This window comes from Camelina sativa, chromosome 11 (genome assembly GCF_000633955.1).
Source record: "Camelina sativa cultivar DH55 chromosome 11, Cs, whole genome shotgun sequence".
In the NCBI taxonomy this organism is placed as follows: domain Eukaryota; kingdom Viridiplantae; phylum Streptophyta; class Magnoliopsida; order Brassicales; family Brassicaceae; genus Camelina; species Camelina sativa.
The window spans coordinates 4,677,252-4,699,435 of record NC_025695.1 but is presented as its reverse complement, the minus strand read 5'-3'; the positions used below and the strand labels follow the sequence as shown (position 1 = coordinate 4,699,435).

General features: G+C 33.1%; 2 protein-coding genes and 1 non-coding gene across 3 annotated transcripts; 1 reads left to right on the top strand and 2 right to left on the bottom strand.

Moving 5' to 3' along the window:
* LOC104721645 (U-box domain-containing protein 14-like) lies at positions 3,177-6,140 on the bottom strand. Its single transcript, XM_010439679.2, has 3 exons — positions 5,404-6,140; positions 4,163-5,070; positions 3,177-3,537 (listed from the first exon to the last, which is right to left on the bottom strand). Exons 1-2 carry the CDS (start codon positions 6,057-6,059, stop codon positions 4,170-4,172), a joined length of 1,557 nt encoding a protein of 518 aa, XP_010437981.1. The 5' UTR covers positions 6,060-6,140; the 3' UTR covers positions 3,177-3,537; positions 4,163-4,169.
* On the bottom strand, positions 9,079-9,152 carry TRNAT-AGU. The gene has a single exon. It is a non-coding gene; the product is annotated as a tRNA-Thr (tRNA).
* LOC104727627 (CHD3-type chromatin-remodeling factor CHR7-like) lies at positions 11,366-18,913 on the top strand. The gene is made up of 29 exons (XM_019231759.1): positions 11,366-11,482; positions 11,708-11,839; positions 11,923-12,077; positions 12,233-12,406; positions 12,531-12,745; positions 12,874-12,969; positions 13,056-13,192; positions 13,288-13,443; positions 13,564-13,671; positions 13,830-13,880; positions 13,985-14,084; positions 14,198-14,346; positions 14,468-14,565; positions 14,676-14,814; positions 15,083-15,252; positions 15,507-15,573; positions 15,682-15,804; positions 15,950-16,062; positions 16,183-16,255; positions 16,389-16,586; positions 16,731-16,863; positions 16,990-17,106; positions 17,238-17,340; positions 17,468-17,542; positions 17,670-17,734; positions 17,849-17,925; positions 18,125-18,560; positions 18,650-18,758; positions 18,840-18,913. Exons 1-27 carry the CDS (start codon positions 11,366-11,368, stop codon positions 18,254-18,256), a joined length of 3,273 nt encoding a protein of 1,090 aa, XP_019087304.1. The 3' UTR covers positions 18,257-18,560; positions 18,650-18,758; positions 18,840-18,913.

Here is a 22,184-nt window from a genome sequence, read left to right as displayed (position 1 = left end):
AAAAAAAAAAAAAAAAAAAAAAAAAAAAAAAAAAAAAAAAAAAAAAAAAAAAATTGGAAGTATTAAATTTTGATGTACGGTTTGGTTGGTCGTCTTTTTGACGATGTGTTTGTTTCTTCTCGTTTTTATATACTTAAAAAAAAAAAAAATGGAATCCAAAAATAAAGGGGAATCCAGTATTTGCGATCTTTTACCTTTAGTGCGGATTTCACCTTAGATTATAAACTCTGGTTATTTAATTTCCTCACTTTCGAATCCGATTTTTTTTTTTTTTTTAAATTTATTGGAGAAATTTGTGCCGTTCGTTTTATCAACCAAAATATAGAAAAATCACGAGACGCATTCGAAAAAAAAAAAAAAACATGACCGGTTGAACCGCTTCAGGATGAGATGGGATCAAATAATAGTTAAAAGATTTCTTTCTTCTTTTTTTTTTTTTGTTTTTTAATAAAGAGAAATGTTTTACGGGTATAGAAAATATAATTTCAATAGACAATTTATCCAAATTATTTTACAATTTGGCAGGATTGTTTTTGTAATATAATGTTGTCACTTTTATTGTATTATATTCTATATATATGATAGATTGTTTTTGACCAGATAATATGTTCAATGTTTCATATCAATACTGTCTTTGGAAGTATATATACAATTTTTAAAAAGAAACTGATTTTTTTTTAATGTACATTGGCAAAGTGGGAGAAACTATATGGCTATTCATATTTGCTTCAACATAAGTTTGGTAAAATTAAAATATTTCAAATTAAATAATATAGTCCGGTGATTTAATAACAAAATGAACCAAACTGAATATTTATTTTTGTAAAATACTGATACATGCTAAAAATTCAATTTAGTAATATAATCACTTTCTAAGTTATATGTGTAACAAGTGAGTAATTATATAGTAAAAATAGAGTGATAAAATAACGGAAAAAACTGCACCGAATAAATTTTTCTATAAAATGCTAATTAAATTTAGTAAATTGATTGCTTTCATATGTTTAAAATACTCGCAATATATAGTAAAAGATTTCAAAGTTAAACTAAATAGCCAAGTGATCAAATAACGGAAAAAACTGCACCGAATAATTTTTTCGTAAGATGCTAATAAATGTCAAAAATTAAATTTAGTAAATTGATCGCTTTCGTATGTTTAAAATGCTCGTTATATATAGTAAAAGATATCAAAGTTAAATTAAATTAGCCAAGTGATCAAATAGCGGAAAAAAAAAACTAAACTAAATGAAATTCATATAAAATGATCAGTAATAATATGGTAAGAGTTAAGTTTTGTAAACTAATCTCTTTTTCTTTTTAATTATATGTTTAATACGTTCGTGATAATATAGTAAATCATTTCCCAAAATTTGACGAATACTTTAAACAACAAAAATAGTGATTTCAAAATATGAATAATGTATAACATTCATTACTAACATTGTTGTTTTAAAAACAAAACTACTTTTCTTAAACAATAAACAACTATAGAAAAAAACACAATAATTTTTGAGTTTTGTAGGACTAACACTTTAAACACTTGGTCCAGACCTTGAGCGTGTCAGCCCAATAGTTAAGCTGCTCAGAAACCATAGGAAAAGCTAATGGGCTGATCCAAAGATAGGCCGAAGTAAGATTCACTGCCATTGTCCGAAGCCCACAAGAAGGTCGACTTCCAGTGTGCAAAATTGCAAGTGACAATTTAGTAGGTAGAAGATTCACTTCGACAATGCTAATTACTTCATCGTTACCTCCGCTCTCACTCGTCGTACGCGCAACGGCGCAAATATACTCACTCAAAAAGTACCTAAAAAAATGGGTAATATGAGAATATTGTTATCATTTTATTTTTTCAAAAAATGAGCTAATTTCTAGTGTAACCTTATAGCAATTCCCTCTAAGCAAGTTTCTTGTAACAGGAAAATTTATCTTACAGTTTTCTTATAAAACATCACATGTATATTTTTACCAAATTATAAGCATTGATAGAAAGAGTATTATAACTTTATAAGCATTGGTAGTACTAGTACTAGTAGCCCGTGTCGGTGTGAGTGAAGACCACATTTTTCTTGGGGAATAATTTGCATGAGTTCGCATTCCCACGGAAGAAGATAGCGACAAGTTTAAGCAGCTACAGAGAGTTAGACTCGTTTCAGGTCGAACCAATCTCTTGAGTGTGAATGAGAGGATTATTTGATGTACCAACCGCATCGTCCTCAACACCCCTCTAATAATTTATACTTAGTCAAATTGTCAGGCATTGTATCAGGTTCTTAGACCGCATTGTGTTGACTACACCTTAGACGATTTTGCAGAATGTGATCATTCATAAAATCAACATCATTTAGTGACCAAAATCAAATTGTTTATGCCATTATACTACTATAAGTTATTTAGTTCAAGTGGCTTTCATATATTTTACAGTTTGTTTTTGATGGTATGTTTTGTGTTACCACTTACCAAAGTATATTTGTTATTGGAAAATGAAACGGCAATAGATAACTATGTTGTCCACACACATAGACAGCTAGTGCCTTAGTGCAGCTCTAAATCATAGAATTAGTAGATGAAGAAGAGTGTTCTCCGTAACACTAAATCATACTTCTTTTGTCTCACATGGTTTGATGTTTTAGAGAATAATATTTGTTTCTCAAAGATTGATGTTCTGAATATTTTTAATATATTTTTGTTTTAATAATTCTGATGTTGTAGAGTGTATGGAGTGGGAAAGTAGGAAAGTGAAAAAGTATCAAAAAAATAAATCATGAGAAGTTATAAATAAAATAAAAAAATCATAAAAAAAAAACAAAATTAATCATATATTCCTTTTATCTTAATATATGTATAAAATTCTAAACATCTAACTATCTGAGACAGAGGTAATATCAAACTACATCAAGTCGACAGCCTTTAATGAAAGCAGTCACACTCCCACATGTCTCTCCCACATTCAATTTATGTTATTAATTATTTAGATGTGTACTTTTTCAAATTTGGACCATCTTAAGAAATTTGTAGGGTTTTTACAAGGTACACATCAAGAATGATAGTATAAGCAGTCAAATGGTAAAAATTTATAAACATATACTCAAGTTTTTAATGAGGATTAATGCTCAATAAGCCAACAACAACCCAAAAAAAAAGATATTTACACCATATAATAAGAATAGAAAAGCTGATAAAACTTGTTGAAGTAAAAGCTAACAAAGTCCATAACTTTATAAAACACCTTTCACACTAAGCCTAGTAGACCTAGTGGGGTTTTTACTTTTAACAACTAACCAAACAAAAAAAAGAAAAGAAAAAAAAAGTAACTCCACATGAACAACACAACGACACATCGTACCTTGAGTACTATGCATTATATTAGATTGTGTCTGTACACATTTGTCGCATACCTCAGAAACTGATGAGATCTGTCGAAGCAACAACACTCTTTCTTTGTTTTTATTTCCTCTTGTTAAATCAGCTCATAGGTGTCTTTCTCTCTATTTTTATCTGCCTTCAGTTTTTTGTAGAAATGCATAATGATGACACCTACAAGACGTGATGCTCGATTATACTTCTATATTCATTAAAAATGAAATTGAGTAACATCTTCGCTACAAAACAAAACAATACTAACAAACAAATATAGTTAGATCGACAGATCCAATTTACTCCACGCCGCCACATTGTTTATTCAGGCATATACTCTCTATTTTATGGAGCATTTGAGAGACGACCATAAAATAATGTCTCAAAAGATTCCAAAACTCTCTATTTGGGAAAATATATTTTTCAGAGAGAGCGATTTAAAATCAAATACAAAACAATAAAAGCAAAAGCAAGAGTGGACCAAGCCATACTTTGAAGTTTGAAAGGAAGAAAATGACCGACACTTTAGTTAAGGAAGATGGGGGCAATTTGGTAATCTTAAGATTTGGGCTATGTGGGTGGGGTCTCGAGGTAGTGTAAGAAACTGGGTGAAGTGCATGTGAGAGACTAAGTCAATGCCCCCTAACCCTATCCTAATTTACATATCATGCCACTGTCAGTGAGTGAGAGAGAGCATCAAATCAATAAAGCCTTGGGAAGGAAGTTAACAAACTTATCAATGTGACAACCTCACTTACTTTAATCTTAATATAGTTTTTAGATATGACTAATGACGACGACTTACATTTTTTTCAAAAGGGGAGGCTCTTTGAAGTGGAGCTCAAACTAAGTGACTTGAAATGCTCTGAAGGAACAAAGTCTTGTGGCAAGTTAGCTCTCTTCACGATTCTCTTCATATTGCTCTGTAAACTCTGTTGCACTAACTGCTTCACGGCTTTCCTCTCTTCGCTCATCATCAAATCGCTTTCCTCGTGGTTCAAACCATTGTCTCTGGTCCCATATATCGGTGCAGACAAGGCTCCGCATGATCCGGTACTATCCAAGACTTGCTTCCCTTTGTCTACTCTAAGACATTCTAGTAATCTTGAGGCTCTCTTTTGTGCCAATGCACTTCCTAAAAGGGTTAACTCGAGCAACGCTGATTCGATACCCGCCTCAATCATGATTTGTCGATCTCCGTATCCCTTGTGAGCCATCAACATTAGTATGTAAGTCGCCTTTTCTTGGCATCCAGGTGAGTCGGTCCAGTTCAGTACATCAACCAAAACCGGGAATGCGTCGCACACTAGACTTATTGCTTTTCTTCCTTCTGGAACTGCCACAAGATTGCTCAAGATGGCAAGAATCCTCTCGCTCACTTCCATATCTCCCAATGTGTTCAAGAGATACGTGATCAAATCTGTTTCGAGGATGAACGAAACGTTTGGTTGATAGATTGAGAGGTTGTAGAGAGCTCTCAGGGCATCTTCTCTCGCTTGTGAGCTGCTTGTTTCATCCAAATTCCGGAGAGTTTTCACCAGGAAGATAACCGCTCCAGAAGAACCAATGATCGGTTTGTTTGAATCCAAAGCACTTAATCCGAGAAAATTGGCGACCACAGCTTCTGCAATCTCTTGATCAGGTGTGTTTGGAGACTCAATTAGCTTCAGCATTTTGTGAACAGCTCCTGCTTTAACAATGGCTGCTTTGTTCCTGCAAAAAAGTGGAGGTATCTTCCGAGTCAGGGAACGTCTAAAAATGGGTAAAAAGATTGAAATAAATGCTTCCTAGTTATGCACATTGTTCCATACTTCATACTCACTCCAGAGTCCAGAGTCAAGACTCAAAGATAGATAGATAACAAAAAAATAAAGAAAAAGAAAAAAGCATGGAAAGGGACTTAACAGATGAATCCAATTCAGTTTTGGCAGACAAACAGAGAAATTATTTCACCAAAACAAACAAACAAAGAAGAAAAGATTCAGACAGAACAAACAAAAACAGAAACAAGAACAATGACAATGGAAGTGAGAGAGAGAGACTTACGCGTCGTTACCAATCCCAAGATTGAGCAGAGCGTAAAGCGAAGCGATCTGAGCATCTACGATTCGCGAGTCGTCGATCATACTAACCAACGGCGGAATCGCACCGAGCATAGCCAGCGTAACTCTCGCCTCCGAGTCTTCCTTAGCCAACAACCGCACCTCACTCGCCGCCGCTAGCTTCTTCTGAAAATCTCCACCGTCTTCCTCATCATCTCCACGCGCCGCCGCAGCAGCAGCAGAAGATTGTAACTCTCTGACCACGCGCTTCAACACCTCAAGCGCTTCCTCTTTATTCTTCGTCTCGACATCAGCTTCGACCTCAGCTAGATTCAACAGATCACAAAGCTTCTTCGATCTCTCCTCGAACGCTACGCCGTTCAACGCAGCACCTATCGTATTCGCTTTCGTTGACTTCGCCTTCGCCGTCGCCGTCACCGTCACGTAGCTTTCCTTATCGTCCTCTTCTTGTCGTAGCTCGTGACGGTAACGTGAGCTACCACCGCAACTGACGGCGTCGACGATCTTCCTACGGAACTTGGATCTAGAGAAGGTGCTCCAGAGACGGAAATGGTTGCCGGAAGTATTAGTAGAAGAAGAAGTGGAAGGAGCACGGTCAAGAATGAGAGATCCGATATTGTTCCGGTGACATTTCGCCATTGTTTGTTAAATCTCCGATCAGTTCTTTAAGCTTAAACCTACGTTTGCATCAGCCCCAAGCAAAGAGAAAGAGAGGAGAGTGTGAAATATATATATATATATGGAACAAAGATGTTCACACATCCCAATTTTAAAAATGTATTATCAACTACACCAAGTAAATGTATTGCATGGTTACATATACCAACTATATGATTACATGTGCTCAACATCACGATCATTTTATTCCGATATGCTATTTGTCAGAATCTGATATTGACCATGTTTGACCGGCGTTGACCGATGTTGACCGACAAATTTTTAATTTTTAAAATTTATTATAGTATTGGAAACAAAAAAAATAAAACTCTCTTATAGAATAATTTCTGGATTTTATTAATTAACAAAATATCTATTTTCATTATAAAGATATATTTTACATTTGTTAATGCAATTAATCTTATAATAGTTTTTATCAATTGTAAAACTTAACTTTAAATAAACTAAAAATCATTGATAAATTTTTCAGATATTAAAACTTTTATTTTACCACATATCCTACTATATTAATTGAGAAGTACAAATTTGAAACTAACCTTATAATTTGTGATGTATATGTTGTGATTTGAATTTTTAAACATGAAGATCTATTACTCAATTTATAAAGAAAACAATGTGTGTTTTAATGTTCCACATCGGTGGACTAGTAAAACTAAATTTATGTGGTTGATAAAATTAATAAATTTTATTTCTTACAATTACAATATTATAATTATTTTAAAATATTTCACAAAATAATGATGCAAATACAACAAACAAACAATATAAAACTGTGTAATATACATCAAACAAATTAAAATACTATAATATTCTAAAGTAATTAGTATTCAGAAAGATATATGTTGATTTACCAAAGAATTGCAATGTTAAGTAAATACTGTCCATATTTTATTTATTATAACATAATTTTTCTGGTTTTAGTTTAAGTTTCAATATCTTAAAAACTGTTAATGATTTATTTTCAGTTTTATTTAAGTTTTGAACTTTTAAAAAAAAACTAACTATTATAAGATTAATGCATTAAACATATATAATATATCTTTATATTGGATATATATATATATGTTTTTTTAACCATAAATGATTCAACAAAACAATTTTAATACTTTTGTTTCTAATATTAAAAAAAAAAATTTGCTGGTCAACACAGGACATATCTAGTCAACGCCAGATTCTGACAAATAATGTACTAAAATAAAAATGATCGTGATGTTAAGCACATGCCATCGTATAGTTAGTACATGTGGCTATGAAATACATTTACTTCGTGTAGTTAGCTATACATTTTTAAAATTGATATGTGTAGTCATATATTTGAGAGTTCACTATCTTTTTTCCTATATATATATATATATATATTTCTTTTTTGAGAAAGAAAAAGAATTATGGTTGACAAAAAAAAATTATCATTCGTTTGTTTATTTGGAAGCGAAAACAGAACGAATGTTGACTGTTTAATTGTTTGTTTTTTAATTTATTTTTAATACAGATTTTTATTTATTTTACTTCTTGATTTACCCAAGAATATATATATATATATATATAATACTAGACTATTCGATCAATTATAATTCAATTATACATGTTTATAGCATTATCGTTTATGATTTTTTTATAGCGTCACCGTTCTCTTGTACTATCACAATTCTACATGGAGTATGAGGCCATGGCCATCACTGATTTCAACCGTTCAAATTTTACCACATCGTGTCAGGGAAGCTTCTACAGTTTCTACACAAGTCCCATCATATTTGTTATTGGGTTACTATTGAGGCAATTTCTTTAGTTTGTATGAATAATTTTTCCAACATACAATAATTCAGATTTCATTATAACATACACATATGGTACTGTTATTTATTATGTCTTGTTTTTTCAAGAAAAAAAGAATTAAATATGTTTATGTCTTTGATTCAAAGTGTCATTAAAACGAAATACTACAGCATTTAACACCTGAAAAAAGGGTAGCAATTACTGTATGTAACTACAGTATATGTATATTGTATGCTCATGTTGCATAGTGGACATCCTCCAGTGGAAGAGTTCGAAAATGATATAACTGCGTGTTGTGTTGTTTGGTCATTCCACTATCTCAATTTCTCAATCTTCTACTGGTACGCACTCAACCCATCACGCACCATAAACATTTTCGGTGAATATTTCCTAACTTCTCCAATCTTACGAACAAAATATGTATCAATCCAGCAATCATAGTAATAATTCTTTTGCTGAAGGGCTTAACAGTAATAAGAGTTGATTATGTTTTTTTACAAAAACATACGAGTCTAGTCGAAGGGGTGAGCCGCAGACGATCAAAGCCATTCAGAAACATTATTATACAAGTCAAAGCACGTGGAAGCTTTGTCTGAACTAAAAGAGAACATTGAATAGATTGTTTTACTCGTAAGTCGAAACTAGCTTCAAACGAAAGCCTGACTCTTCCCATCTTACTAGTATTATTCTTTATTCTAGTTTCCAAGATGTTATAGAATAAGTTATATATTGTCACTTTGATTGGATTATGTTTTTGAGTGGGTTGTTCAAGTATCCAACAAATATTGATCCAGTTTGTTTGTTTGCATGTATATATGAATGAACTACAATAATATTTAAGCGAATTCTGATATTCGTATTTAAAACTAAATCAATACTTTGAATTTGATAATACTACAAAAGTACAAAGTACTCACATATTTCGGATAAAATATAACTATACAAGCAAAATATGTATGAAATGAATTCTTGTTACAAAAACTTCCAAACATATATGTTCCGAATGAGTTAATGACATCAACACAACGAACCGGGCTGACGATGACAAAAGTTCGAATCAACAGTAACATGTACAACACATACATGTCAAACATCCAAAACAAATAAGTAGAGTCGGTGGAGGGGGATGATTAAGATTAACTGTAGACTGGGCTATGTCAACAGAGAGGGGTATGATACAGTTAAGAAAGGAAAAAAATAATTATAATGCTTTCATTGAGAGTTGAACTCAAGACCTCCCGCTTACTAAACAGGTGCTCTAACCAACTGAGCTATGAAAGCATTTGTTTTGACTTTAAACTTAAAACAATATATTTTGGTTTGTACGGAAACGTTTCTCTTACAAATTACAATCACTGTTTATGTATTAAAAAGATCAGTTACTACGTAGGTTAGGAGGGCATTGCCCCTCAGTTCTTACTAACCTCCGGTGTGTAATCAACATGTTGCTAGTTGTGGGCGAGGAGGGATTCGAACCCCCGACACCGTGAACATATGTAGTTATATATATATGTACTACTAAGGTACAGTCTATCTCGTTTTTTAAAATATGAGTCTTTACTAAAATCTGCGACGTGATTTAACTGTTGCCTCTTTTTTGTAGTTTGTTAAAATTGTTTATATGTTTTAGAAGATGTACGATTGGTTATCTCAATCAATCTTTGTTATATGGTTAAATTATAACTCCCATCATCTGTGTGTTATATAATTGTAATCATGATTGTACCATGAATTGAGAATTTACATACGATAGTCTTTTAGAATGTCCACCATATTCTTCTCAAGGCTCTTATAATTCAGTTATTACAGATGCATATATGAAAATAAGAAATAAGAAATTTGTTATATCACTTTATTAGAAGTGGAAATTTGTCCCCATTATAAGCAAAGAAAAATTTCCCCATTCTAAGCAAAGAAAAATTTCACTTTATTAATATTTTTATTCGTTTGGTTTTCCTGTTAAATTATATTTTTGAAAAGTAAAATAAAAAGGATATAAAAGTTTAAATTAGAAAAAGATCAAATTAAGAATCTTAAATATTTTAAAATAACAATCATCAGATAGAAAATATTCAAATTAATTAGGACATAATTTCTTAAATTAAGATAAGAATCCAGTTCATCGACAAATGTTAAGTTTTTTGTGACTTTTTGATAAGAATCGTAATCTAATGAAATTTTAATTACAACACCTGTCACACATTCAGCGTTACCACACCACTATAATCTAATAATTGCGTTCAACAACAATTGTTTCACTTAATTTGCCAAATCACCTCTTAATATATGAAATCTATCAACTAAACAAAATACTACTCCCTCTGTCCCACAAAGATTGATGTTTTGGGATACTTTTTTGTCCCACAAAGATTGATATTTTGTAAACTTCAAGAAGTAATCGTTAAAAATATTTAAAATTTTGAATTGTTATTGATTTATATTTTCTCTCTCTACCAAAAAGTAATTATAAATTAATTTACAAATAAAAACTAAAAATTTTCTTAATATGTGTGAAAGTGTCAAAACATCAATTTATGTGAGACAGAAGAAGTATATATTATCTGTGTTTAAAGTATTAGCACACTAAACTAAAAAAACCTTCATCCTACTGGTTTTAAAGCAAATCATTAGATGGATAGTGATTTGCTTGTGACCAATAGGATGAAGTTTTTTTTATTTACTGTTCTAATACTTTAAATCTGGACTGCATGCATCAACTCTCTACTTCCCTTTACTTTATATAACATTTTCATACTTTCCATTTTGCATGTCTTCACTTGAAACAAATACCAGATTTATTAGTATTCAAACAAATCTCTTTAGATACTCACCATATAAAATCCATCGAACCAATTTATTTGTGGTCAACCATTTAGACAAAAAATCATAAATTTCATTCTTATTTTTTTTTCTTTCCAAAAGATGTAGATCTTATTAAATTTTACATAAATATACATCTAGAATAGAGTTTTATGTTTGACCAATAACAAGGAAAATTAATAAACACATTAATATTTTTTTTTGGTTTACAGATTCGGTATGTGATTATTTTCGTTTTTTTATCTTAAATGGTTCGGTACAAGCTTTTCTTTAAACCGCAGAATCTTAATGGTTTAAGTTCCTTTTCCATTCACATAAAATCCTCAATTTCTCACCACTAAAAAAAAAATCTTGCATTTGCTGCATTTCATACGCTCCTCCGTCAGTCTTAGATTTACTGAGAAGATTTCTCCGACAACAAAACCCAATAATCCTAACGTCAATCTCTTCTTATCCACTATTGTTTCTCTTTACTCTTTTTTCATTGAACACAATCTAGAAAAACGGATAGTTTTCGCTTTTGAAATTCTAGGTAAACAACGATGTGACATAATCGATGTGGTTTTTTCATAGCTTGGCTATAGTTTTGTTTCTTTTTCACTCTTTAAGCTAGGTGATTTTTTACGTTTGTCCAAAAATTTATGAATTGTTTTGGTGGTTTTGTTTTCTAGAGAATGGTCACCTCGAGTGAGAGAAAACTACGTGTTAGATCAGGCCCTAAACCGAACTACACCATGGACGATATGGACGAAGATGGCTTCGAAGACTATGATGAACGAAAAAGCATAGAGGTATTAGTCTTTGTCTAATTGTGCAAATATTATATATCTTATGTCTCCTGTATTAAACCTATAATTATTTTATCCATTTTATAAGGTTTGTCGTCTTGGCGAGATTGATGTGTTTTTTTTCATAGCTTGGCTATAGTTTTGTTTCTTTTTCACTCTTTAAGCTAGGTGATTGTTACCTTTGTCTTGTGAATTTACTGACCGAATTGTTTTGGTGTTTTCTTCTAGAGAGAAATGGTCACCTCAAGTGAGAGAAAACTACGTGTTAGATCAGGCCCTAAACCGATCTACACCATGGACGATATGGACGAAGACAGCTTGGAAGACAATGATGAATATTTTGAACGGAAAAGCGAAGAGGTTAGTCTTTGTTTAATTGTGAAAATATTATATATTTTATTTCTCCTGTTAGAAATCTATAATTATTTTATCCATTTTATAAGGTTTGTCGTCTTGGCGAGATTGATAAATTTTTGAACCGTGAATTTCTTCCTATGGCATCTAACGATCCGGATTCTGAAAATGGGGAACCGAGCCAAGTTCCTGTGAAACAATATCTTGTGAAGTGGAAACGGTTATCGTACTTACACTGCTCTTGGTAAATCCATTGCTTTGCGGATATCATGTTTATTATGTTTGAGAAGACGTTAATTATTATGTTTTTGGTGTTTTTTGTTGTTGTCTGGTCATCTTATCTGATAACAAGTGACATATACTATTAATGTTTATTTTCCTTTTAATTTCCAATCACAGGGTGACCGAGCAGGAATTCGAGAAGGCTTACAAGTCACATCCTCGTCAAAAATTAAAGGCAAGGGTGAACAAATTTAACGCTGTGATGGACTCTACCAGCAGTCACAACGGAGGTGATGAGTTTATTGCCATTCATCCTGAGTGGACAACTGTTGACCGGATTCTTGCTTGCCGGTTAAGTGATTGAAACCTTTTCCTTTGTTTTTTTTTGTTCATGTGTTCATCATATTTCTCGTATTTTTCACTATATAAAAATGTGACACTTGGTTGTTTTATTTCTTACTTGATGATGATGCAGGGAAGAAGATGATGGGAAGGAGTATCTGGTGAAGTTCAAAGGACTTAATTATGACGAAACTTACTGGGAAGCTGAATCAGACATCTCAGCATTCCAAAACGAAATTCAAAAGTTTGAGGATATAAACTCTGGCACTCGTAGAGATAAATATGTCGAAAACGAGAGAGATCAAACGGAATTCAAAGATTTCGATCATACTCCTGAATTCCTCAAAGGTATTGAGACTACGTACTCTCTTGAACTATATATTCTTATACAAGTTTATGTAGTTATATCATTGTTCCTCTTGTTTGGTATCTTTTATTTAGAATTTTGTGATTTATTTTATCTTTTGTTTTTGAAGGCACACTGTATAAGTACCAGCTCGAAGGGCTTAATTTCTTGAGGTATTCATGGTCCAAGGGAACCCATGTAATCCTTGCGGATGAAATGGGGCTAGGTATGAATTCTTCAAGAAAACATTTTGCTAATTTTTATCATTTTGTGTAGAATAAGATTAGTATTAATTAATATGTGGTGCTACAGGGAAAACAATACAGGGTATTGCCTTCTTGGCTACTCTGTTCGAGGAAAACCAAGCTCCTCATCTGGTTGTTGCTCCCCTCTCAACCCTCCGTAACTGGGAGAGGGAATTTACCACATGGACTCCACAGCTCAATGTGGTATGTACGCTGTTTCGGTTTTGTAACACACCATGCATGTAATATGGTATATATTAGTTGTTTGTTACTTAATGTTTTTTACTTTTACGATGTAGGTTATGTACACTGGGACTTCCGAAGCACGTCGTGTCATAAGGGAACATGAGTTCTACTTAGGGAATAATATTATTAAGTTTGATGTCCTCCTCACTTCGTATGAGATGATTAACGGCGACACAGCATTTATGAAACCAATCAAGTGGAACTGCATGGTATATTATCTGAATGATATAATCTAATTCTTTATGTCTTTCTTTTACTATATCTTATATTTTGCTAATTACAATATATATATATATATATATATATATATATATTTTTCCCCTTGTTAGATTGTTGATGAAGGCCATCGTTTGAAAAATATGAATTCAAAGTTGTTCTATTCATTGAAGCAGTATACGAGTAAGCATCGCGTTCTGCTGACCGGAACACCACTTCAGGTTCGTTAATTTGTTGACTTTGGTTCTTTGAATTTCCCAATGAAAAATCTTTTTAATTATATCCAACATTATAAGTTATGATCTCTTAAAATATAAAGTCGGAACACATAGTATAAAATCTTTTGTATCACTACTGATTAGATTTGGTGTTTTTTCAGAACAACTTGGATGAACTTTTCTTTCTCATGCATTTTCTTGATGAGACGAAGGTATTACCCAAAAGATGACACATACCAATATAAGTATATCCACTAAAATAGCTATTAATTGGCATAGCTTGCTTTATTAACTATTTTCCTTTTCATGCTTGCAGTTTGGGAGTTTAGAGGAGTTTCAAAAAGATTATAAATATATAAATCAAGAGGAGCACATTTCAAAACTCCACCAAATGTTGGCACCGCATCTGCTTAGAAGTAATAACCAAAAACTTTTTTTTTATAAGTTGCAGGCGAAATCTCTCAGGAAGGAATAGCCAGCTATACAATAATGTTAACCATGGTGAATATTGCTTTTACTGTTATTCCAGGGTTAAAGAAAGACGTGTTAAAGGAGGATGAGCTGCCCTCTAAGAAGGAGCTTATTTTGCGTGTTGATCTGAGCAGCCAGCAAAAACATTTGTACAAAGCTGTTCTTACGCGTAATTATCAAATCTTGGCAAAGAAAGGAGGTGGTAAAGTAAGTTTTGTTGATATATATGATTGTGCTTATGCAGATGTATACATATGATCATTTTGGTTTAGGAACCTTTTCGACTGTATTTGGTAGGATATAACTCGTGTTGGTTCAAATGTTTCAGGTAGCTAACGTGCTAATGGAATTACGAAAAGTTTGCTCTCATCCATATCTGCTAGACGGCGTCGAGCCAACTTTTGTAAACGCTGATGAAGATTTTAAGTAACATTTCATCGATCGATCACAAATCTTGACGGATTGATTTCTTTTTCAGTATTTTGTGGAGTCTTTGTGCTGACTTTTGCGTGATTTTTTTTTTAACTGTGCTAAAGACAACTCCTAGAAGCTTCCGGAAAATTGCAACTTTTGGACAAAATGATGGTCAAACTCAAAGAGCAGGGGCATCGAGTGCTCATATACTCCCAATTCCAACGCACTCTAGACCTTTTTCAGGATTACTGCAGTTATAAGGTAGTCTGATTTGCTATACTTATGTGCATGTCGACCTATATTGACTATTTAATTTGACTTGTTCAGTTAGTGTTGTTGCTAACTTGCTATGCAAATCTTGCGATATAATTAATCCTTTCCTTCCACGTAAAAAGTTACTTGTTATATCTTAAAACGCAAGGAACAATAACATAGTGATTACCAGATATTACTTGGCTCTATAACTTTTTTTTTAATATTTTGCTTATATGCATATTTTGTGCCCTAACAGTTTCTTTCTACTTTCCAGAATTGGTCTTATGAACGGATCGATGGAAAGGTCGATGGTGCTGAGAGACAAGTACGCATAGATCGTTTCAATGCAGAAAACTCTAATCGGTTCTGTTTTTTGCTCTCTACAAGAGCTGGGGGAATAGGAATAAACCTTGCGACAGCTGATACAGTCATCATTTATGACAGGTTTGAGTTCCAATATCTGCAGTTAGATCAATTGTTTTCTTTTTTTAAGCAAGTTGAATGCATTAATCTAGATGACAAAAAATAGAATGCATTAGTCACATGTTCATTAAAGCTTGTTGGAATTTTGTTTGAAAAATAACATGGTTTTTTTGGATCTTCTAAGTTACAACGGTAAAAATATACTATTGTAAAGGCATATATGATGGTTGTGAATTGTGATGTATTTACTGACTGTTTTTAATTGGTTTTTGTAGCGATTGGAATCCCCACGTGGATATTCAAGCTATGGCAAGAGCGCATCGCCTTGGTCAGACCAGTAAAGTAAACTCTTTTATTATCACGTCAATATATAAATGTGGGATCAATTTGCAATTAATTCATTCTTTTCTTTATCACGATTGATTGAGTCTATATTGTCTTCTTCTGTAGGTGATTGTATACCGTCTTGTACATCGACACACTGTGGAGGAAAAAATTATCCAGATAGCTAAAAAGAAGATGCTTCTACAGCATCTGGTGGTAGGAAAACTTAAACAACCCCAGCTCACTCAAGTATGTTTATTTTTATTTTTTTTGTTTATTACCAAATAGATTTGTTCTCTTATTTAAGAATCAGTTCCATATTTATTTACATGATTATTGATTCTAATTATTGTAAGATTTTAATCATTGTTTTATTTTCATGACTCAAATTTAGGATGAGCTTGACGAGATAGTCAAGCACGGCTCCAAGGAACTATTCAGTGAAAAACATGATGATGAGGCGGAAAACTCTGGCAAAATTCATTATGATGATGCTGCTATCGACAAGTATTATTCTTTTTTTTTTTTTTTTTCACTTTCCAACTGATTCAACTATAATAGTTCAAAGACAGCATCGTTAGTTGCATGGAATATACATGATTTATCCCCACTCTCTTTCTTCTGCAGGTTGCTTGACCGTGAGTGTATAGTTGCTGAAGAGGGTGATGAAGAGGAGAATGATTTCTTAAAGGCTTTCAAGGTTATCTTTGCTTCTCTTCTTTCTATTTTTCTGCAATTAAGTAATTGACACATTAATTCAGTGGAATTAATTCCAAATATAATATCTAATGTATACAAACTTTTGGTATATTTTTTTCATGTATATTAATTAGGTGGCCAATTATGAGTATATTGATGAAAATGAGGCTGCGGCTGCAGCAGTAGAGGAGGCACAAGCTATAGAAAACAAGTCTTCAGCAAAAACTGCTGATAGTAGAAGTCATTGGGAAGAGCTTTTAAAAGACAAACATGAAGTGCACCAAGCTGAGGAGCTCAGTGGTCTTGGAAAGAGGAAAAGAAAGTGCAAACAGGTATACTCTTCTTGATCCAACATGGTCATGCTGTAATTGCTTTGTTCTTATATAATTAATAACTGACGATGTACGTACATTGATTTCATAGTATCTTTTAGGAAATGTGTCTTTAATTTTTCCTCTTTTTGCTAATTTTCTTAGGTGAAATATGTTGAAGAAGATGATGATGAGTTTTCTGGTTCAGAAGTGAGCTCCGATGAGAGGGAGGAAGCAGTTGAAGTAGCTCCACAGAAAACCCCGAGGGGTAGAAGGCCTTACAGAAAAAGGGCTCGCGGTACTATACTTTTTATTATTATTATAATTATTATATTTCCAAATACATCGATCACTGCTATGACATCAGTGCATGGATACAAAGGTTGCCAAGTTAAGTAATTTTTTCAATCTTTTTTGCTGTAAGATAACTCGGAGCCAATACCTTTGATGGAAGTGAGCTCCGATGAGAGGGAGGAAGCAGTTGAAGTAGCTCCACAGAGAACTCCGAGGGGTAGAAGGCCTTACAGAAAAAGGGCTCGTGGTACTATACTTTTTCTTATTATTATAATTATTATATTTCCAAATATATCGATCACAGATCTATGACATCAGTGCATAAATACAAAGGTTGCCAAGTTAAGTAATTTTTTCAAATCGTTTTTTGCTTGTAAGTTAACTCGGAGCCAATACCTTTGATGGAAGGCGAAGAAACCTCTTTGTGGGTGCTGGGTTTTAACGAGATTGAAAGGAAAGCCTTTTTAGATACGTTTAAGAGGTATATCTTCTTTCTAATAAGGTCTTCTAGACAACAACAAAAAAAAAAGATTGTTTGTCTGAATTGTGAATTGGTGTCTCTCAAAGTATCATCGTATCAGAAGTGTCTCAAAACAACTTTTGTATAGGTATGGAGCTGGAAACTTTGATTGGAAGGAGTATGGTCATCCCTTAAGGCGGAAGACCTATGACGAGATTAATACGTACGTATTGACTTAAGCCATTTCTGATCTTCCCTTTCAGCTGCTTTACAAAAACTTATCATTTCTTTGCGGAAACCAATTGTTTATCATTAACGACTTGTTAAATTAATTTTTGTTTCTGTCTCAGGTATGGGGTACACTTCTTGAAACACATTGCTGAAAATTCCAACAATGATTCTCCAACTTTTTCAGGTAATTTATCACTTATCCTAGTAATCTGTCTTTGTTGGTATTTTTAGATATTTACATTATATTGCTTTTCTTTGTTATCCTTTCTTTAAGTTATTACTGCAATGATCTATGCAGACGGTGTTCCCAAAGGTGACATAGTTAGTGCGGAGCTGCTAATCAGCATGACTTTAATGATGCTAGTAAAGGAGAAGGTAAGCCTGCCTACCATTGTTCCAGTGTCGATAGAATTTAAACAGTAAGTTAGTACTAGTAACTGAGGTCATAGCTGTATCTAGAACCAAAGCTTGAGAAGATCCAATGCATCTAGCTTCCCTAGTTTCTTGCTTGATGAAAATTAGTTTGGTCCGCTCCTGTTTGTTTGACATCGCTTCTCAATGTTTGATGTGACAGTGTCAATTTATGGATGACCATCCGACAGGACCTGTTTTCCCTGACCACATTGTCAAAATGTTCTGTTTGAGAAGAGGACCACTTTCTGATGAACAACATGACAGAATTATTATTCGTGCTGTTCATAAGTAAGATAACCTTTCAAAGAGGATCCTTACTTAAAAAAAAAAAAAAAATTATTTTGTTTGCTGATCATATGCTGTTTCTCTTCTTGAAAATTGATAAATATAGGCATGGATTGGAGGGATGGGTGACCATTATAGATGACAAAGAGTTAGAGGTCGAAGAGATTGCCTGCAAAGAACGGGGTTTCCCTTTCCCTTTTGTAACTTCGTGTGGTAGAGGGAAGAGAAACTCATATCAAACCCACATACTTGCTCAGCTTGTAGAAGAACGATTTACGAAACTGGAGAAGGCGATGAAATATGAGTACGCAGTACGTAATGTCTTGTGTGCCGTAATATTATTCTTTTGTCTTAACATGTTACTTCTACATTGTTCATCACTACTGATCTTTGGTTGCAGGAAAAAATACTTGCTAGACAAGCAGAAGCTGAAACAAAGGTGATGAATACAGTGGGAACGAGCTCTGTAGCTGCAGACAAAGAAATACTTCAGACTGAGCCCATAAGTTGTACGTTTCTACTTTCTACAGTTACAAATGGATATTAATCTTCATATTTTGATCCTCACTGGGAAGCTTTTAATCTTGCAGTTATAGAAGATACTTCTGCATTTGCCGTTGACAACAAGCAAGGCAGGGTTGAAGAGGCTCAACATTACAAGGAGGTAATATGAAACACATTTCTCTTTTCGCGGATAGTTACGACATGGACCAACATATTTACTTATCTCTCTCCCTTTCCGCACATTTTCAGAGTGTTAATGAGAACATAAGGGAGAAGGGCTCGACATCCTGGAGTAACTACATTGTGTTGGATGATGATTGATTCATACATCGAAAATTATTGTTACTTCTTTCGTTATTGTTTGGGAGTTGGCTGAATTTTTTACTTTTCTCAATTTAGCAGAGATCGATGGGCTAAATTAAGTTACATTTTATTGAATTTATTTGGAACAATCTAATATAACTGGCAACAATCTATTTTATTTGGAATTATTAATTGCTATTAGTTCTTGAGTTGCAGACATTAATTATAGTTTCTTAGGTATAACCGTACGTATAAGCGTATAATAGCGTACACGAACCAGAATAGAACCAAACCCACACTGTATAGTTTTAAACTTTTAGTAAAAAAGTTTCAATTTTTATTATGAACTAGAATATTACCAAACTGAAGTTGTTACCATACTAAGCCAAAACAATATTATGACTTATCGTGTCTTTTCATTGGATAAGAATATAGTTTAACTAGATTGAAACTACACTTCTCTTGATCAACTATGCACACACAACTTGAAATAACTCCAAACACCAGCTTATAAACAAGTTTTTGCCACTAATCTCTTTGTTAATGCCAATTTTAATCCTTGCATGTCTTTTGCTTTGAAAAAAAAAAATCATATATATTTGATGATCATATACATTACTAGAGCTCTCCCAAAGGAATGTCACTAGAGCTCGGAGATATTACCAAACTGAAACATATGTTACCAAACTGATGATCATATACATTACTAGAAACAAAGTAAAAAAAAAAATCATATATCTTCTTTAAGTGAACCAAAGGAATGTCACTAGAGCTCTCCCAAAGCCACACAAATATGTTAGTTATGTAAACTAATGATTTCTCTGATCTAGATTTACGAGGAGAGAACATTCATTCCCTAACCTAACCATATCAATTAGATTGGATTTGATCGCATTTATTCTAGTCTCCGCTAAATATAGTAAATACAACCATTATTGTTAGGATAGTGTATAAATCAAATAAAGAAACAAAGTAGTAATGTATATAGAAATGGGAAATACAAAAAGAGAAAAAGAGAGGAGCCGCTGAAAACAGGGAAAATGGTGGGAAAGAGGAGACAAAAGAGAAGCCTTTAAATCCCACGCTTACTCCAACTCCCAAACATATACCAACTTCTCCACTCTAGCTTTTCCACTTTTCCACTTTTTATACGTATTCTCAATATCTTATTAGTTATTACATACTGTAATATACATACTACTACACGTATCAAAACTGTTTCCAACTGTTTTTTTGCCAAGGTAGATTTAAAACTATTCTACAGTTAAGCCCGATTAACGCAGAATAATTTTAAACCAGCGACAGCTAATTGGAACTAATTTTCAGTATTAATAAAAGAGAACAAAAACAGATTTTCAAACGAAGGTNGGGGGGGGGGGGGGGGGTTAAATAATCTAAAATATACAGCTGAGTAGATATATGTATTGAAGTTTAGCTTCATGAACTTTAAGTATAAGACTTGAGTATCTCATATACAGCTGCATATATGCATGCATACATTACATGTGTTATATACAATATACACCGAATTAGGGACAAGCCAGGCTGTGATGCTCCTAGATCCTAGCTAATCCAAGCTTCCTTCTTACGAATGACAACTTTTATTTAGTTTTTCTTTATGTGGCCGAATAATCGAAGATAATACTAGTAAATAATGAGAGGCGGCAATTATTATGATTAGTATCTTTCTCCTCAAATTGCTAGGTACGTTTGGTCTGTTGGTAACCAGATTGTACTTCCGTGTTAAAATGGTACTTTACTAACTTAAAAAATGGTGTACTAACTAACTAAGGGTCGCCCTAATTAGTTCTTCGTACGTGAATTTATCTGCTAATTAATTATAAACGTGAACCAGCCTGAAACGTGAAGACTAGAAAAATTAAAAACGGAAGGTTATTCTTTTTCTTTTCTCAACGGAAGGTTATTATTTGGTTTGTGTTTTGGCGCTTGCAGTAATATATATTTTATTTACACTAAAACTGTGTCTATATCAAAGATTGAAAGATGTGAATAAAAAGGTAAATTTAAACCTGTACTATTTCGAAAATGTAAATTCTTACCCAAATAACATATTTGTGTGTTTTTCAACCTAAATCCTTACATAATTCAAATTTACTACCTAGACTTCGAATCGTTACCCATATTCATACATTGACTCATACAACAACGTTAGTCAACCGTTAAATGTTTTGATCAATTTGTCACTTAAGTGATGATGTGTCAAGGTCGTTAGGCTCGGAACCTTAAAACGACGTCGTTTGCAGTGAAAGGTTAAAACAACGTGTTTTGAATTGGGAGAAAGATCTTAATTGCAAACGACGTCGTTCGCAATGAAAAGTTAAAACGACGTGTTTTGAATTGGGGGAAAGATCTTAATTGAAAACAACGTCGTTTTAAGGTTTCGAGCCCAAGAACCTTGACATATCATCGCTTACGTGTCAAATTGATCAAAACATTTAACGGTTGACTAACGCTGTTTGAGTCAATTTAGGAATATGGGTAACGATTCAAAGTCTAGGTGGTAAATTTGAATTATGTAAGAGTTTAGGTAGAAAAAACACGAATCTATTGTTTGGGTAGGAATTTACACTTTTGAAATAGTACGGGTTGAAATTTACCCTTATATACCAGCACACACACAAAAATGTGAACTGCTTTCATAATTGTGTGTGTATTTTTTTCTAAACGTAAACGCATAAATTGTGTTGTAACAACACGGGGCTATAACGACGACAACATAGTTGCTTTTTTTCTTTTTGGGTAAAAACTTAGTTGCTTTTTATCTGCAACGATAGTGTATGTTTGACCTTTTTGTAATAAGTTCCGTTTCATGATAAAGTCTCTTGGGGAAGATAGCATTCCCGTGATGGGGGTTGTAGGGTTTGTATGATTGTGTACAGTCTTTTCAATTCACCTAACCCTATTGTCTATTGACCATTGTGCAAGTGCAAGACAGATCATACTACTCTTCTAACATATATATTTACTAATTTACATGTCATTAATTAGCAACCAATTTACACCACATTAATTAGCAACCAACATACTGTATGTTATTACTAGACTTTCGAAACTAATATAGATTAATGATGAATTATGTTTTCTTCGTAAAAATCTGTCATAAGTAC

Excerpts from the sequence above, each read along its gene's own strand:
- LOC104721645 (XM_010439679.2), bottom strand. The coding sequence starts at position 6,059 with ATGGCGAAATGTCACCGGAACAATATCGGATCTCTCATTCTTGACCGT. Across the intron at positions 5,071-5,403 it reads CTTGGGATTGGTAACGACGC|GAACAAAGCAGCCATTGTTA; the intron begins GTAAGTCTCTCT and ends ACTTTTTTGCAG.
- LOC104727627 (XM_019231759.1), top strand. The coding sequence starts at position 11,366 with ATGGTCACCTCGAGTGAGAGAAAACTACGTGTTAGATCAGGCCCTAAA. Across the intron at positions 11,840-11,922 it reads TTGAACGGAAAAGCGAAGAG|GTTTGTCGTCTTGGCGAGAT; the intron begins GTTAGTCTTTGT and ends CCATTTTATAAG. Across the intron at positions 14,347-14,467 it reads CAAAGAAAGGAGGTGGTAAA|GTAGCTAACGTGCTAATGGA; the intron begins GTAAGTTTTGTT and ends CAAATGTTTCAG.